This window comes from Limulus polyphemus, unplaced genomic scaffold (genome assembly GCF_000517525.1).
Source record: "Limulus polyphemus unplaced genomic scaffold, Limulus_polyphemus-2.1.2 Scaffold7783, whole genome shotgun sequence".
NCBI lineage: Eukaryota > Metazoa > Arthropoda > Merostomata > Xiphosura > Limulidae > Limulus > Limulus polyphemus.
The window spans coordinates 9,021-28,019 of record NW_013673393.1 but is presented as its reverse complement, the minus strand read 5'-3'; the positions used below and the strand labels follow the sequence as shown (position 1 = coordinate 28,019).

Genomic DNA, 18,999 nt, shown 5'->3' with positions numbered 1-18,999 from the left:
AGTTTTACAAAACACAAAGTATACAGATTGTAACGGTACCTTTTCTATTGAAAATTTCCTTTATATGGAGATCAACTTTTATATTTAAATGATTTACAAAATAGAAGATGTTGAGAAAGCACTGAAACACATTTTTACCCAAAATATTTATTACATACGAATAACAATTTTGATATTTATAAAATTTTCATTGAAATACAATGGAACGTGTTTTCTATTTCCCCTCTGGTATGAATTGTCTTTGATACAAAATATCAAACAAAAGAGTAATAAAATTCTTCTATATGACAAATTTCATTACGCCTAATTACATTTTGGCAGCATAAGCACAGAATACACAAGTAATTTACCCTTATACGTATCACTATTTTACTGCATAATTGTATTTTGTATACGAATGATTTGTTTATAAGATGGTAATTTTCCAAATCATGGCTTCGGACAATTCAGATCCACCGTATGTCGATATTATCGCAAGATCTGTCATGGTGATAAACCAACGCATGACTTTAGTAACATAAAAATGGGAAATTTGGCATAATTTTCAACCAGGTAAATAGTATATAATGATTAAGAATAAAACACGAATTCTTAAGTTCTGAAGCCACCTGTATAATTTTGTAACTAACGATTCTGGATAAGATGTATTTGTTTAATAACCATGACAAACATTTATACCAAGACATATAATAATACTTCATAGGTCTAACTTATACCAAAGTCATTGGCGCAGATTTCGTAAAACAATAAATAAAACGCAACTTCTCTGGTGATAGATCTAGATTATTTTAGAACGGGAGATATCAATTTGTTTATCAATAAATGACGTTAATGTAATATTAAAATATGCGCAATTTTTGCCAATTCAGTTTACGCAATACGTCGAAGAGATCTTTCTCTTCAATGGCGTCAGTGAAAAGTTTCAGTCAGTGTTTTACGTGATACATAATAGTAATATTGGTGGTCCTTTTTTTCAAATCAATCTATGATTTGTTTCATACATACACATACATTTACAACGTGCAACGCTAACAGGTTGTGTATAATGTATTTATTCTTGTTAGCACGTCGGATGCATGTAATTGATTGCGTTTATTCGACAAATTTTATAGATACACTTTTAAACTGCTTACAACAAATCCACTGAGTGACTGGAGTAACATCACGAAGATCATATGCAACACGGTAAGTCGATGGTTCATCTGATCGTCGGAGACTGTGCCGAACTTCATTTATATTAGGACAGGTAAGAACAAAGGCAATGTATGCATTGTTGTAGAAAAAAACTGACAGGTACTTTAAAGTACTGTTGACACTGTAGTTTTATGTAGCAAATAGAAATAAGCCCATAGGTTACACAAAGAAAGTTTCAGCAATTTTTGTTTAATTATCAAGACACAAGCCAATTTTTATAGATCATTTGATTCTCAAAGTACACATTTCCAAATATACAGAACGAGATGATTAGAATTTGTGAAAACATGATTAAGAAATGCATCATTTTGGCATCAATCACACCTATCATTTTGGATTGATGAGGTAACTGATGCAGCAACTACTGGTCAGATGGCCCTGTGTTCGATACTTTTAACATGGGTGAAAACCAAATGCTAGAAGATTTCCTGTTTTTACAGAGAGATATTCAACTATGGACGAGGCTTTACAGGTTTCTTTCTATCACAGATATGTAATGCAGGTGTCAACATAAACAAAATGAGAGACCAGGGATATGACAGTGCCTGTGTCTGGGGTATAAAGATAGGGGCGTTCAAGCCCGAGTGAGGAAAATCTTTCTTAGAGCAGTTTATGAGTAGTACAAGGCTCATTACCTCAACCTTGGTATCATCCATGTGTCACAAAAGCCATATGCATGAAACTTGATGAAAACCATGCAAAAGATTGGGTTGGTTTTGAATTATTCAGTAAAACATCTGTTAAATTTTCATAAAAATCTTAACAGCGATCCTATCAGGCATGAAGAGATGGAAAAATACAGTCTTTGTGCAAAACCACATGAGCAACAAGAGCAGATGCTTTCAATATCTTTCTGTCTGCTTTCAGAATAGATCTTTCCACTGACCATGGAGACACAAAAAACTGTCAAATTTTCATTGTGACACTACTCATAGCTGTTTCTGTCACAGAAATCAATGCAAAACAAGTGAACAACATGTTTGCCAGGATTTCAAAAAGGCCTCTCAACACTGATTGTTTTCTCAAAAAAAAAAAAGCCAGTGATCAAAATGCAAATTTTAACAATACTTTATGTAGCCTGTGTATTAAATTCTCAATAGATTATATATGCAATAAAAAGTCACCAGAATGTGCCATTCCAGATTTAAAAATCCTTTCCCCTTACTATACCCCTGACAACTTTAAGGTCTCTTTCCATGTTAATTCAGGTAACTCTTTGTTCTAAATTCTTTGCCACCCACTACAATACTGCATCATTACCACCCACACTGTGAATCTTCTCATGTTTCTTTAGTTGAAGTTTTATTTCAAACTTTTTTCCACAAACATCACAACCATATAGTTTTTTCTGAGTGTGAATCTTCCCATGTTGTTTTAGATAACTATTTGTTCTAAATTTTTTGAAACAAACCACACAACTGTATGGTTTCTCCCCAGTGTGTATTTTCTCATGTTGTTTTAGGTTTGCCTTTGTTACAAAATCTTTACTACATGTTATACAACTGTACGGTTTCTCTCCAGTGTGTACTGTCTCATGTCTTTTTAGGCTACCCATTGTTCCAAATTCTTTGCCACACACTTCACATACGTATGGTTTCTCTCCAGTGTGTACTCTCTCATGCCTTTTAAGATTACCACTTGATATAAACTTTTTGCTACAAACTAGACAGCTGAATGGTTTCTGCCCACTATGTATTTTCTCATGAATTTTAAGATCACCACTTGTTTTAAAATTTTTGCCACACACTAGACAACTGTATGGTTTCTCCCCAGTGTGTCTTGTTTCATGTATTTTTAGGCTACCCATTATTTGAAAGTCTTTTCCACATACTACACAGATGTATGGTTTCTCATCAGCGTGTACTCCTTCATGACTTTTCAGTTCTCTACTTGTTACAAATTCTTTGCCACACACTACACAAATGTGTAGTTTCTCCCCAGTGTGTATCCTTTCATGATATTTCAGTTCACCACTTGTTCTAAATTTTTTGCCACATATTATACAACTGTATGGTTTCTCCCCAGTGTGTATTCTCATATGTATATTTACTGTAGAACTATACTTAAATCTTTTGCCACACACTAGGCAATTGTATGGTTTCTCCCCAGTGTGTACTCTCTCATGCATTTTTATGTCATAGTTTGATATAAATTTTTTGCCACACGCTACACAGCTATATGGTTTCTCCCCAGTGTGTATCTTCTCATGATGTTTTAGTTTCCATTTTGTTAGAAAATGTTTTCCACAAACTGCACAACTGTGTAATTTCTCTCCAGTATGTATTATCTGATGTATTTTTAATTCACTATTTGTTCGAAATGATATTCCACAAGCTGCACAACTATATGGCTTCTCTCCAGTGTGTATTCTATGATGTATTTTTAATCTGCAATTTGTTTCATATTGTTTTCCACAATATTCACAACTGTATGGTTTGTCACCATCATGAACTATGTTAGACCGACTTAGGTTACTTGAACTTAAATATGTTTTTCCACACACACCACTGTTTGATTTTGGGGAGTTGACAACTTCAGTAAGTGGATTTTCTTGTTTTGAAACGTGATCAGGAAACAGACTTCCACAACAGATGTTCTCATCAGTCTTTATATCTAAAATCAAAATATATGATATAACAAACAAAGCAAACAGTTAATACTAAATACATCATACACTACTTTTATTGATAAACTTCTATGTACTTGGATACAGTCAGATGTAACCAAAACAAACATATGGATACCAAAACTGAAGAATAATTATACACATTAAATAACAGATGTAAAGATGAAAGTTAACATTTTTCTCACCTCAAGTGTATTTATGATAGATATTCACCCCTCCATATAAGAAATGGCTAGAACCTCAGTGACAGTCCCAAAAATGTTTTGTGCATGTATAACATTTTTGAAACATCTCTCACCTTTACACATAATATATGATGCAATCAACATAAGAGTATACTACCATAATTATATAAAGGTAACACATCCTCTTTGCTCTGTACCGTATCAAAGCAATTCTACTGGGTAAGCTAAAAATGTCAAAGGAAAGCAGAAGCATTTTTTTGCCACGTAGACCAAGGGTCGACATTTCAAAGAAGGACAGAAGGCCTTAGTTCTTCTACTCACAGACAACAACAAACTCACCCTGCAGTGGAAAGGACCTTTTGAAGTACAGGAAATTATCAATAGAATGTACTATAAAGTGAAAGTAGATGGGAAGATCTATCCCACCAATCTGATAAAGAGGTACTTTGAGAGGGAAGAAGACATCATGGGCACAGCTGGACATGGCAGGTGTAGATGTCATAGACGCAGAACCTGAAGACAGTGACTTCGTTATAGACAGAGCTCTAGATAAGATTTTAGGTCGATAAGTATTTACTCCCAGAAATCCAACTCAATGCTGAAAAGCAACATTTCAATGAGTATTTAAAACAATCCAATTTTTTTCTCCTTAAGGTACAAATTCTTCTTATGTATGCCAAAGGCTTAGGCTTTATAATATGTAAATATTTTTCCCTTAAGGAGAAAAAAAGGTATATGTACAAATCATTACCTTGACATTGCTTTGCCACATAGAGGTAGTCTTCTGTCTAAAGGTAGAAAAAAGCCATTCTTTCTTAAAGTCCTATATCACAAAACTGGTCTGTGTTGTTTGACTGACCTGCTCAAAATCTGATATGACCAGCTTAAGTCTTTACATCACAGCTGACTGAATATGAATAACTGTGTTTATAACTGACTAGTATCTTTGCACTTGTGTCTTAAGTCTTTTACAGCTCTGTCTCTGCTAAATAATACACCCTGAACTGTGACTAGATTTAAAAGATTCCAGTACTTTCTGTGCATGATTACCAAGAACGTTAACCTTTTAACTTCAAAAACTTTCACATGATTCCATGTTATACTAATATATTGTACTTGTTCAACAACTCCTATGGAAGCTGAAGCACTCCTCCTTTTCTTTTTTGTAACCCTTAGCCTGACTGCTCTAACTGGATCATAATTTGATAATGTTATACTACTCATTTGAATATTCAAAAGACTGTCTAGAGTTTCTACTTTTAATGAACATCTGTATTTGTTCTATATTCTATTTTGGTCACTGAAACTCCTTTCACACTCAACACTTGTTACAGCTATACATAGTGCTATTGCACTCAGCTTTGCAAACTCGGGCATCAATTCTTTATGCAATTGTATAACCCTCTGGCACAGACTCTGAGTAGGTAAATGTTTGTGTGAGCCTGAAATCATACCTTTTGGCATGGACCATTCATGCTTGAGCTTTTCTTTGTCTAAGAGTTTGCTGACTTGTTTTTGTTCTTCTCTTTGTTCATCCTCCTCCTGGAGACTGCCATAAACAACATTTACTGTTAGGTCAGTTCCATATAACAGTGCAAGAGTCTCAAGAGCTTCTTCACTTTTACCAGTACCTGCCAAATTTACCACCACTGGTTCCAGCATCTGGCTAAAGTCTTTAAAAATCTCACTGTCTTCTTTCTTGAACCTATTTTAAATTTTTTTTAGACTTGATATATACCTCTTTTTCAGGTTTGACAATTCACTTTCAATGTTTACAGAGTACTTCTTTAGTTTTTGTCCATTCATAAAAGCATTAGTTTTTCCTTATTCTCTAAATTCTATGTAGTCTCTAAAGCTCTTTACAGCATTTCCATCTCCTGATTCTAGAAAATCCAACTTAGCTATTGTTGCTTCCATCACTTTTGTTTTTGTAACTTCTCTCTAAGCATAGCAAGAACATCATCAATATGTAGCATAAATGACACCAGCATCACTGTCTTATATTCTTAAAAGTATTTGTGCAAACCATGGATAGTAGCATTTTTCTCTTCTGCAAATTTTGAAAGGGTTTATTTGTTTGTAATTAAGCACAAAGCTACAAGATGGGCTATCAATGCTCTGCCCACCACGGGTATCAAAACCCGGATTCTAGCTTTGTAAGTCCGCAGACATACAGCTATGCCACTGGGGGGCATTTGAAAGGGTAACCAGAATGGAGTTATAACTCTCATACACAGCATCAATAGCAGTTTAAAGCCCAAGCCATCTTATGCTACGTAGCTCTTTTACTGTAAGTTCAGGCTCACCTAAAAGTTTTTGAATACTATTGAGTTTTTAAGTGTGGTTACTTAACTCACTCATGAAATAATACAAAGAGTTAAAATTATCTCTAAATGTCTTGAGTGTGTCCAACTGTTTAATTGAATCTGTCACAGCTAAGTTTAGGTGATGGGCAGTACTTTGATTTCATCTGCACACCAACATCTGTCTTTTTACCTGTCACTGTTTATGCACCATCTGTTGCTAGAAAAACAATCTTAGCTGGGTCAAACCTGAGGTTAGTGAGGCACTTTATCAGGTGACTGACAATGGTGTGAGCTTTTCCATCCTCAGTGGCTACACTTGTTAAGAGCTTTGTTACTGCTTCACCATTCTTCACATACCTTATACATACTGATGTTTCTGTATTGATAAATCTGTGCTTTCATCTATCACTATTGCATATGTCTCGGACTGAAGGATTTCTTCTATAAGTGACCTCTGAATAACTCTACTTATACAAGACTGTATATCATCTATTGTTACATAGCTTAAATCCTTATATTTGATATTTGCTCCATTCAAATTCTGTAACTCAACTAAACTGTTGACTTTAACAGATGGCAACTCTTCCTTTGGTACATAAAAGATTGTATGAAAAAATTTACTGTCATCATCTGATACAGAGATTGAATTATCTTCCTTGTAAACATCATTGTCATACATTTTACTCTTGTCCCCAGATTCCTTCAGTAAACCTTTTTTGCTCTGTCGGTGTCCTGAAGACAGCCCATGCCTCTCAATAATGTTCTTCTGAATATTAGGTGATCCCTCATTCACCCATATGCTTCTCACTTTCTCTCTATGCAAATACTGCACTTCAGTCTCTTATCTACCCCTTCACCAACCACCATTAACCATAAAAATTGTTTCTTCCAAGACAGATTTGTCTTTTCAGAAACAGTAGTTCCAGGGTGTTTCTTTGCTGTTTGATCACCAAGTTCAGTGCAAGCAATGATGAGATCATTTACTATTTTGCAAATGATCTTTGCAATGTCTTCAGTTTTATCATCTCGAGTGAAATATTTGTACAGTGAGCTCGTATTTGTCGCATAATTCTTTTTAAATCATCCTGGTTGCACACTAAGCTGTTGATGAGACAACATTTTTGTCATTTGTGTGTCATGAGTGCTTGATAAAGTGGATAAAAATCAATAAGCTTTTGCTGTCTCTGATTGCATCAGACTGAACTGGGTTCCATAAAAACCGAAGCAGCATGTCATACTTACCTGGATTGTTGGAAACCAGTCATGCCTGCTCAATTAGCTTACATAAATTTATGCCAAATAAAGACAGTAAATCCATACCGGACCAATTTTCAAAGCCTTTTTATATGCCTAGATCTGATGTATAATATGTTTTTTGAGAAAAATATGTGTGAATACACAGTATGCATCCTTATCTAGAGCTCTGTATAGAAGATAAAGACCTACAAGACCCTTGACCACCGGGTGGAGATGAGACGTACAAGGATGTCAACATAAGTGAAGAAAGCAGAAGAAAAAGGTACAAGATATACTATGCCAATATACAGATAGATCAGTCAACACAAGATCAAGACAAAGACAAGGGATCCTGTTAAGGTGAAGCCCTACCAGATACCCTGTGAGAAGAGAGACCAACAAGGGAACTGCAAATGTTGAGGCAGACTATATGAGGCAGACTATATATACTCTTTGTATATAGTATAAAAATATTATAAATATTTTTGTTGAAGAGGAGCTTATTGTTGGATATACAAACCTGTTTAGTTTAAGAGTTATTTGGTTTGTTTAGTGATTTAATATTGATTTATTGTTTAGTTTTCATAACAAGGTCTTAATTAAATGTTAATTATTTTAAAAGTGATAGTTGTGATAAGTTTGTTAGGTATGTACATTGTGTATGCAGTTTAATTGTTGTACTAGGCTTTTGTAATATTGTTGCTACTAGAGGGTTAGATATTTCTAAACTTTTCTGTCGTGTGTTACAAATACAGAAGTAAGTTAGTAAGAGCTAAGTTTGTGAAAGTGAAGTTTGACTGTGTGATGTTAATTTAGTTGCAATGGGAAATATCTAAAGTGAGTTTCGCAGTGGTATTGTAACATCAGAGATAAAGAATAATAATTTATATTGTTAAAGGGTGTTCTAAAGTAATTGAACTCACCTGTGTGGATTTTGATGAAAAGGAGACAATTATTTAAAGCTCTAGATACAACTGTGGTAACCAATAGTTATAATGGTGATTTCTAAAGTGAAAGTTTTGCATACTGTATTGTGAGAAACGGAGATAGAAAAGTGGGTTTGAAAGTAATTGATCCAGCCTGTGTGGACTTTTGAAGTAAAAGAGAATTATTTAGAATTTTAGATAAAACTGTGATAACCAGTAATGTAATGAATATATATATTATTTTAAAACAAGTGGATTGTGTGCTGTCCGTTTATTGTTTAAATTCATTGACAAGAAGTCACAGACACCTACTCTAAAAGAATCCCAGTCCATATACAAAACCTGACAATAAGGGACAAAGGTGGGATTACCTGATCCTCATCAGGAAGAGGGAATCAGAAGAAAAAGTACTTTTTTCTTATAACAAACTCTTATAAAGATGGGGTAGGCTCAACTGAAATAACAGAAGTAGGAGATGGGGAATCATGGATCCTCAATACGAATGCAACCAGCTACTTGATGCATAATGATGGTAACATCACTGACCATCAGGGTTACCAGCCACCATTACAGTACCGGATTACTCTTGTTGAAAAGTTTCAGAAACATAAAAATGCAAATTCATAATTCTTGTGATCCACAAAATTACAGAGTTATATATACATGTGTGTGTTAGCCTGGCAAGTCTTTGGTACAAACATCTACATTGACGTGTGTAATGATGAAATTGAAAAGCATTGTACTGAATGAAACCTGTACAAAAACAACAGGAAACTATACTATCAAAGAAACCGTATCATAAATACTGGAACACATGTCCCAAAGTACAACTTTGATTAGAAGGAAAAATCAAATCAAAATAACTGAATCAAAAATATAACAGAAATATTTTAAAATGTAGTATCTTTCACTATTATTTTCAGGAAAATTAAGGAAGAAAGACTACACTCTGTACAATACCAAAAATGTAAAATAATAAGCAGAAATTGCCATTAATTCTTAGAAAACATATTTGAACAAAGCAGGAAAAGAATGAGCCTTTGTTGTAATGCTACTGCTTAAGAGGTGTACTGTGCAAGAATGTTGTGTCCCTCTCCTACTGGCATGGGGCTATAATCTAATGATTATTACATTATAAGCTACTCAGTCTTTGTTAATACATGCCAGGCTTGTAGCTCCTAGGTTTGTACTAGTTGCAAAAACCTTTTCAGTAGATGGACAAGATAATAATAACTGTATTCTGCAGAGGTGTATAACATTACTAAAAGTCAAATAATGATCAACCATATGTTGAGTAAATCATGTTAATACATGTTGAGTTTGGAATTCTATTCAAGGCTTTTTTTTAGCATATGTAAAAATCTTTAGATGTTTGTTTTGCAGAGTTGTGTGCACCATTACTGAAGCAAACTATTTATTATAGATATTTGACAATTCATTTCTTATGTAATATCAATAACTTTTCTTTATTTCCTCAAGTTTAAATTACTGTAATTACTTCATAATATACTTTCAGACTTCAAGCTTGTTTCGTGTTTAACTCTTGGATGCTACTTACTCAAAATGGCTCACTCAAACTGTTTAATTAACTAAATATTGCTAGTTCTTGCTAATTCACTGACGTGGCCTGACAAGTTTTTATATTATGATTTCTTGATGTATTCATAATGCTTAGTTGCAATACTGTAGCTACACTGAACTAAATCAGTTCTAACTTGCTAAAGATGATGCATGTTGTCACTGTCCCATAGCACTCAAATAAAAACCAATGATTGGCCTTGTTTTTGAGATGGAAGAAATGTATTTTGAGTTGTTAAAAAGTGCTTTACTAGCAATAGCTGAAACTTAATGCACAGGTGATAGTGCAGAATATAACTGCAACAATGTCACTGGATTCAGGTTTCTCATATCAGAGACCAAAATAAACAATAGAATACAACCTAATTTTACTGGTAGATATTTGTTGGATAAGAAACATTCAATGTAGAACACAGTCTGTCAATAAATGATGGAAAATTTAGGTACATTGCTAAAATAAATAAGGTAAAATTCACACTATATTTAGAAAGAAAAACACTGGAAAGAACACAATGTATTTAAGTTCTAAATATATGTACTTACTATTAGTTATGGAAAAAGTTTCTACTTCATTTTTCACCATTTTGATATCCAACAAAGAATTCTGCTCTTCACCAGAAAAAGGTTCAACTTTCACCTTTAACACTTCCATCAGACCTTCACTTTATATTCTTATCAAAACTTGCAGTTAGACTACAGAGAAACAGTTAAAGAATTAAAACTTGCATTATTCTAAAAGGTTCCAGTTTCTAACAAATACAAATCTAAAAATACACATTACCTTGATAACTTTCCAATTCATCAGTTTCATTTCCTTCAAATTTTACTCTAAATCTGTTACTAGTACTTTTTATCTAACATCACTGATTATGAAATAAAATGTGAAGTTAGATACTAAGACAATTCTTATCAACAGATTCATGAGGTTTAAAGATGTACGTAGTGACTGTGGATAAAGCTGGGTGATTTAGGTATTTGTTAATTGATTAGCATGGTGTCATAAAAACATGATGCAGATGAAGTTGGTAGTGCACGCTACAAGCAAGTTAATTTCTCTTTAGTCAGCAGTTCAAAAAGAAAACAATAACAAACTTGTCAGTGGGTGGTGCCAAAGAATTGCAAGCACAAATATCAAAAATATTGACAGTGGTAAGTATTCTTAGCAGACCCTCAAATCATGATTATTTTCATGACAACTGCTTAATCAATTGTTAGACTAACTAAACACAGTCACAATGTGAAATATTACTCAATGTAATCAATGCTCATGGGTAACTGATTATACAGATTAATCCATCAAGTCATCCAGCAATATACCAGATATTTTGAAATATAATAAAAGACTCCAAGAGTCTCTTAATTCCTCAAAATTGGTGAAAATTATTCTGCGGTGGGGTTTTACCCAGACCCCTTAAAACAATGATTCCCTTAACCAATTGAATCTCTTCAATGAACACTTAGGCTTCAAAAGTTAGGAAGAACTTACTTTTTTCATTATTCCAATAATCAATTGATTAAAATTATGATTGATTGTGACAAAAATAACCAACAAATCAAAATTAGTCTGTCAAATTATTCTAATATTTGATTAATCAAAATCACGATGAAATCAATTTTAAGATATATAATCAACTAATCAAAATTAGGATTTACAATTACTCCAACTACCCAAGTAATCAAAATATCAACATTATATTTGATGTTATGCACACAGCTACCAAATAAGCTGTGTGTGCTGTATCCAAATTTAGCCTTATAATTTTGTTTTGATTTCAAGCTTGTTCAGCCTTTGTGATTTGATTCCCACTTCAACCAAACCTACCTTATTTTTGTTATGGCAAAGCTACTAAAAACTCAAACCTCCTATCTTTTTTTATTTAATTTCCTTAGAAGGAAGTTTTAATTTTAAGTTCATATAATTTTTTCATATTATGGTGTTTCATGTAATTTTATTTCTTTATTTAGTAAGTCAGAATGCCACATTTTCTGCATTTTATAATGTAATCTATCTAATACTAGTTTATGAATTAGTTATTTGAAATAAAAGTATTTTGTCTGTTTTGTGTTATAATTAGTTTTTTAAATTTTTCTTTCCTTTATCAGATCATGGTTGTACCATTGGCAACATCAAAATTTAACTTTCAGTTGGGTTGAGATAAGTGATAAGAATGAGGGTGGTGGATTTAAGCATGTTAAATTACAAAACTTGAAGCAATAATGTTGAAGGTTTAACAACTGAATTATTAAGTGGCCCATAGTCTTTTAAGAATTAAAAGTTATATTTAAGATTTTCTAAGAACAAGTCTATAGCTAATATTATTAAAAGTAGATACCGTAAAAACATATTAGCTCAATTTAGAAATGCCAAAGAATACATTTAATTTTTTTAAAAAATAAACTACATATTGTTTTTTGTAACGAATGTAAATGATTAAAATTAACTCCTTGGTTTCTTAATTTTAAAGTTTCAATTTATCATTTTTGAATCTTTAGACAATAAAACAAATACCCAAATTTTAAAATTAAACAAAAACATGAGTTATTGAAATTTTTATCAAGATTATCCATAGATGCATTTAAATTGTTAGAAAACAAAATAGGACATTTGGACTTTATACACTTAAAACTTTCATTAGATCACAAAATTTTTATAAAGGGAAAAAATAACTGCTTAAATTAAATAATTTGAGGCAATAGTTATGCAAAAGTTCATTTATACAACATTCCAATAATGTTATTATTAATTACCCAAAGTATGTTTTGAATGATGTTGAGAAGAGTTTTAGCTCATGGTTGAAATTTAGTATTTCTAATAAGCCCAAGTTGGAAGATCATTTTGCAGAAGTTGGAACAATTTTTTCAATTACAGTCACATAAACCTATTTGATGGAAATCTGGTCAATCCTTTAGTAATATTGGAACTTAAATTAGTGGTATGGCTCATATTTCTGTAAAGAACTATAAGTGTAAATATAAAACTTTATCAATTTAAGTTCCATAATGTTACAGCTTTAAAAAATCTAAATAAAAATGAGTATTATGACTTCTAGATCTGATAAAGGAAATTGCACTGTAAAACTAGACAAACACAACCTCTCACATCTCAAGTTAGTTATCTTAAATTCTGCTTCAATTGAACATTGCATGGGAACATGAGGAACAGCATCTTATTTATATTGTAGGAACTCTTTCCCCATCAAGACTAAATAAGTACGTTTCTATCATTTAGTGTTTTCTTCAGACTAATTGTTATTGTTTTTGAAGGTTGTTTACTGCAACCTAAATTTTATACATATTCTCTCATATCCTATGTTTTTATAACTAGTGGTTTAATAACAGCAAAAAAGAATTTCAATGTATATTCTTTACCTTATTTTGAATTAACTTCTACTCCTTTATTCACTCAAATTGATTTTATGTTATTAATTTATCCGGATTTTACTATATTATCTTTCACCTACACAAGAGTGATTTAAAGAAAACACAATGAAATGTATAACATGTTTATTTCTTTATTCTGCTACAGCCATTTGTATTTGTTTCTCATTTAGTTTTTATACTGAATTTAGTGACTACCTAAAGAAGTGCCTTGGCCCAAAACAGTCATTAGTTAAAAATAAAGAGGGTTCACATGCCTACATCACACTGATTCTAAAACTCTCTTTGTATCCAACAATGCAAAAATCTAGATATTTAAAAGCTTAGGCCACAACAATAATTTAATGAATTTTTTGTACAAATTATGGCTTTTTTTATAAGTCAAAAAAGCTAAGTTAAGAAAATATTAGTTTCAATAAATCTGTACAAAATGTTTGCCATCTCACTATAATGTACATAGTGTGTATATATGTATCTATACATGTGTCAGGAAAAATAAATACACTATAGCACTATCTATTGAATGTCACCACAAACAAAAATCCATAAAAAAATTCAAACTTTGGGTATTCAATATTCAGACAATTAGAAAAATAAATGTGGTATGTACAACAACCATTTCTTTATAATAGAACACAATTTTAAATAAAAGTACTTCCACACAATAAGAACATGACTTTCACTAGGACTGTGCATGAGGGTTTGATTACATCATTATTGTAAATATAGTAATAAAAATATAGAGTTCTTGAAAAATAAAAATTGTTTTTCAATAAAGGAACCACTTTTAATTTATAAAAACATTATATCAGCACAATCCAAACACTTTTCCCATGCAGTACTTCCCAGAAAATTCCTTTTTTATAGAAAATGTTCACATTTTCTACATTTTTTTCATTGAGATATGAATATTACAATTAGTAATTACTAACACAAACAACCACCCTTAGGGTGGCATTTCTGCTAGTTCTGATAATGAACAAATGCAATACATAAGCTTAACTGTAAATATTAATTTTAAACCTCAATGTATTACTTTTAATCAGGGTTTTAAATATAAGTGGGCTAAGGATTCTTCTACAGTAAGTTTCTGTGACTTGTTGGTGATAAATGTCAACAATAAACAGACAGCACATAATCCAATTGTTTTAAAATAATATATATTTATATATATTCAAAACAAGTCAAACATGCATACAAAAATTCTTTACACTATAGGATATCACAGTTCTATCTAAAACTCTAAATAATTCTCTTTTCTTGTCAAAAGTCCACACAGGCTGATTCATTTACATTAGAATCCAATTGACAAAAAGAATTATTTTTCTCTATCTTCTTTTCTCACAATACAAATCAGTGAATAATTCACTTATGCTACCCCATGGATTACCACAGTTGTATCCTGAACCTCAAATAATTGTCTCCTTTTCGTCAAAGTCCACACAGATGGGTTCAGTTACTTGAGAACACTCTTTGACAAGACAAATTATTCTCTTTATCTCTATTAAACTGTGAAACTCACTTTAGAATATTACCTGTTATGGCTAATCACTCACACACCTGCTAACTTCATGTTTTCTTTCACTAACTAATTTTCTGACTAAACTGAACTTGACTTTTTCTTTCTATTTTACTTCACTTCTTCTTCTTGACTTGCACTCGTGAGCCACCTATATAAATACCTTATTCACTGAGGCCTCAAAAAATATCGAAGATTTAAGTAATGTGACATCAACAATATTAGTAAAGCCTAGACAACAATGCAACTGCAAACACAATGTATGATTGGACAGAGTTACATAACCAAACCTGTCATAACTATCGCTTTTAAAATAATTGCTTTTAACTCTCTTGTTATGAAAAGTAAATAATCATTAAACCTTAAATCGCTAAAACAAATAATAACACTTACACCAAAAATCTTGTATATCCAACACTTTTATTGTGTTAAAATTCTCACTTAAACTTAAAGGTGGATTTGTTTGTTTATTGTATTTTGCACAAAGTTATCCACACTAGCCATCCTTAAATTAAAAATGACAGACTAAAGTAGAGGGAAGGCAACTATTCAACACCACCAATTATTGTGCTACTATTTACCCAGACAACATGGTATTTACCTTCATGTTGGGTGGTTGGCCTTTGGAATGGGTTGTCTTTGAATATTGTGGAGGCAGTAAATTTAAGTAAATTTATCTTTTCTTTTAATTTATTTATTAATAGTTTTAGTTTAGTTTAGATGATGGAACAGCCAAGATGGACCAATAGGTCCCGTGTTGTCCCAAAATATTATGTTATAGCCCTATGGCTGAAATGGCAAGCATGTTCAGTGACAGGTTTTGAACTCACAACCTGTAAATTGGAAATCAAGCTCCCATTTTATCTGAATCCTATTTAATCACTCACTAGAATTTAACATTAACACTGTACAGTTAGTGGTGTATGGAAGTTTTAAAAGGATTTTAATGTACTTTTTTGTGATAGAATCACAGACATTATTATTAAGTAAATAAAAAAACCAAGAGAAGGATTTAGTTGTTAGTATTATTTTTTTTAAGAGTGTTAGAAAATAGTTGTTGAAACTAGTACTAGTAGTATTACTCTGTTTTGATGTACACTAATACCAATAACTATCCATGGCACTCATAATTATCTCCTACAATATTGTTATGACAGCGGAAGTCAAGTTATGCTGAGAGCATGCGCATTGGAGTTTTTCGAATTATCGAGGAACCCCGCTAATGTCCAAATGTTTGTTAGATGCCCTCTTTATTAGTATATAAGCCTGGTGAGAAAAACCAGTGGGATTGAATACATAGATAATTGAGTCAAGCGAACAGTAGGCACCATAGGTAAAGTTTGTGAATCACTGTGATTTATAGCGTGTATTATAAAGTTGTTAAGTTTAAAGTGACTGTAGCAATTCAGTGTATTAGAAAAAGTTGTATCAAGAAAGAATAAACTAGTTTTAATTTGGAAAGGACTTGTATTGCTGAAGTTCCTCGGAAAGAAATTATACCGGAAATTAACAAACAAGCACAATATGTAACATGCATTATAAGCAAATTACTACAGCAGTCATAACCTTTCATATGCACCTAGTATTTACTAGTATTAGTATTAAAAAGGCCTCACACACACACCTTAACTAGCTTAAGTATTAATAATAATATTATTAAAACTATATAATTATTATGAAGAAAAAATGCTTAAACAATTCAAATACAGAACAAAAACTAGATAAAACTAAAAGTACAGTAAGAATACGTATACACATACGTTTTATAATCCTGTAATAAATCCTAACTGCTTTTCCTACCACAAACTAATTTTAATTATTAAATAGCACTAGTGAATTTTTTATGGCATTGTAATTTGTATGCTTCGTTCTACTAGTACTCCTACAAGTACAACCTACTAATCTATTGCCAGTATTGGTCGCATCTATTTACTATAATTTAGGCATGCTCAAAGTCAAAACGAACGTGATTCTATTGTTCTAACAGTAACAGACCTGTTGATACTCTTTACCGTGCATCTGATGAATTAACTCTTATTCTTAACGTTCAAGAATCCCAGAGGTTAATGGTGTGAATTTGATATATATCCCTGTAAAACATTTAACAAGACTTCACATAAGAGGTTTATTTTAAAAAAGTATGGGCTATAAGGTTAGTCATTCGGTAAAACTAGAAAAGTGTCAGGATGGAATAAAACAGAGGCTTGTTAATGTTATACGCTAATAAAACTTATAAAGGAGTTCAGCAAAACTGGATTAATGTCACAAGTAGGTTATCTCGGGAGTTAGTGCTCTTACCTGACATATATTATTAACCTCGAAGTTGCAATATAAATAAAGATTAATACATCTTGTAAGTTGTAAAAGTAGAAAGGCTATCTGTGACTAAACTAAAGGCTGTAAAACTTCCACTCGTTTCAAACTCAGTTACGCGTGCTCCTCATGCCACCTGCTGATTACAGGTGTTCAGGCATACTTAAAACGAAAGTGATTCCGTTGTTCTAACAGACTTGTTTGATAATTTGATATTCTATTCCATGTATCTTATGAATGAACATTTAATGTTCGATAATCTCAGAAGGTAATCTAATCTATCTGAATTTTCCAAAAGCATTTGACTAGGTTCCACACAAAATGTTTGTTTAATATGTATATTTATATATCTATAAGTGTGGGGGACAAGTTGACTGATTACGTAGAAAAGTGGCTGAATAGAAGAAAGTATTTTAAGACAGAGAGTTGTTATAAAGCGAATTCAGTCAAAATAGATTAAACGTCACATGTAGGATACCTCAGGACTCAATGTCAGTACCTTTGTTCTTTATCAGTTGCAGATGAAGGAATAGTCAATAAATCAAACTTGGGAGTTGCTGACTTTGAAGTGGATACTGTTACTTTATAAAGGGATGCAGATTACTTGGTGAGATGAGTAAATAAATGACAGAATCCGTTTTAATTACAATAAATACAAGATGATACTGTGGTTATCATAGTTTGAATTAATACTGTTACGTCTCTGTGTTCGTTTGTTAATTTCCCGTATAATTTCTTTCGGATGAAACTTTAACGATAAAAGTCCTTTCTTAAATAAAACTAGTTTATTCTTTCTCAGTACAACTTTGCAATACACAGAATTTCCACAGTCATTTTAACTAAAACACACGCTATAATTCACAACGATTCACGCACTTTATTTACGGTCACTATCGCGCTTGACTCAATTGTCCGTCTCTATCTCTGTCTGCAAATATCTATCCGTCTTATATATACAAAATAGAGGGCGTCTGCCAAACACTCGAGCCTTCAGGAACCTTCTAGATACTCATTACGTGTTACCAGAGTCACGTGACTTCCGCTGTGTTAACAATATTAATAAGTATAATTTTGATGAAATAACTTTGGCAGTGTGTTTTAAGCTATATTTTCAATGTTTTAATTTAGATGTTTGCTATAGAGAGCAGTTAATCCTGATAATAATGAAACATCTAGAAAACTCATGAAAGTAAAGGCCTTTGTAAGAGTTTAAAAGTTTCACTTGGTTTGTAGAAGTAGGGGGTACCTTATAAATACAAGTGTTGCGTCATCGAGGTCACGTGACTGGTGTGGCGCCACCTATTTTCTAGAACTATCCTGTACCTTGGCGAATGCTCTAGTATTTACTAGATATAGGGTAGTCTGGTATATGAAAGAGGGTGACAACGTGACGGGAATGAATAATGTGTGTGTAGATAGTGAGTAATTGAACTGCAGTCACAGGGTATTGTTCATGTTAACGTTCGTTCGTTATAGTGTTTGTTTTAGCGCGAATATTGAAATTAAGTGTATCGTAAAGTTATATTCGGAAAGAATAAACCAGTTTTATTAAGTAAAGACTTGTGTCGTTAAAGTTTTGTCGGAACGAAGTTACGGAAAAATCAGTTAACAAACGGAGACGTAACAAATTGGTGTCAGAGAGTGGGACAAAAAAAAATTGAAACGAGAAGCGGCAAATCAAACTACAGCATAACAGACTTGATGGCAGCAATACAAGAACAGCAAAAGCAACAAGAAG

At 32.3% G+C, this 18,999-nt stretch overlaps 1 protein-coding gene across 2 annotated transcripts; it reads right to left on the bottom strand.

Moving 5' to 3' along the window:
- Positions 1-1,239: 1,239 nt before the first annotated feature.
- LOC106474861 (zinc finger protein 226-like) lies at positions 1,240-17,364 on the bottom strand. 2 transcript variants are annotated; one of them, XM_013935558.2, is made up of 3 exons: positions 17,247-17,364; positions 10,595-10,744; positions 1,240-3,807 (listed from the first exon to the last, which is right to left on the bottom strand). In XM_013935558.2, the coding sequence occupies exons 2-3, from the start codon at positions 10,701-10,703 to the stop codon at positions 2,435-2,437; spliced, it is 1,482 nt and encodes a 493-aa protein (XP_013791012.2). In that variant the 5' UTR covers positions 10,704-10,744; positions 17,247-17,364; the 3' UTR covers positions 1,240-2,434. The 2 variants fall into 2 exon arrangements, with proteins under 2 accessions (XP_013791012.2, XP_022258853.1); XM_022403145.1 differs by lacking the exon at positions 10,595-10,744.
- Between the last annotated feature and the right edge of the window lie 1,635 nt (positions 17,365-18,999).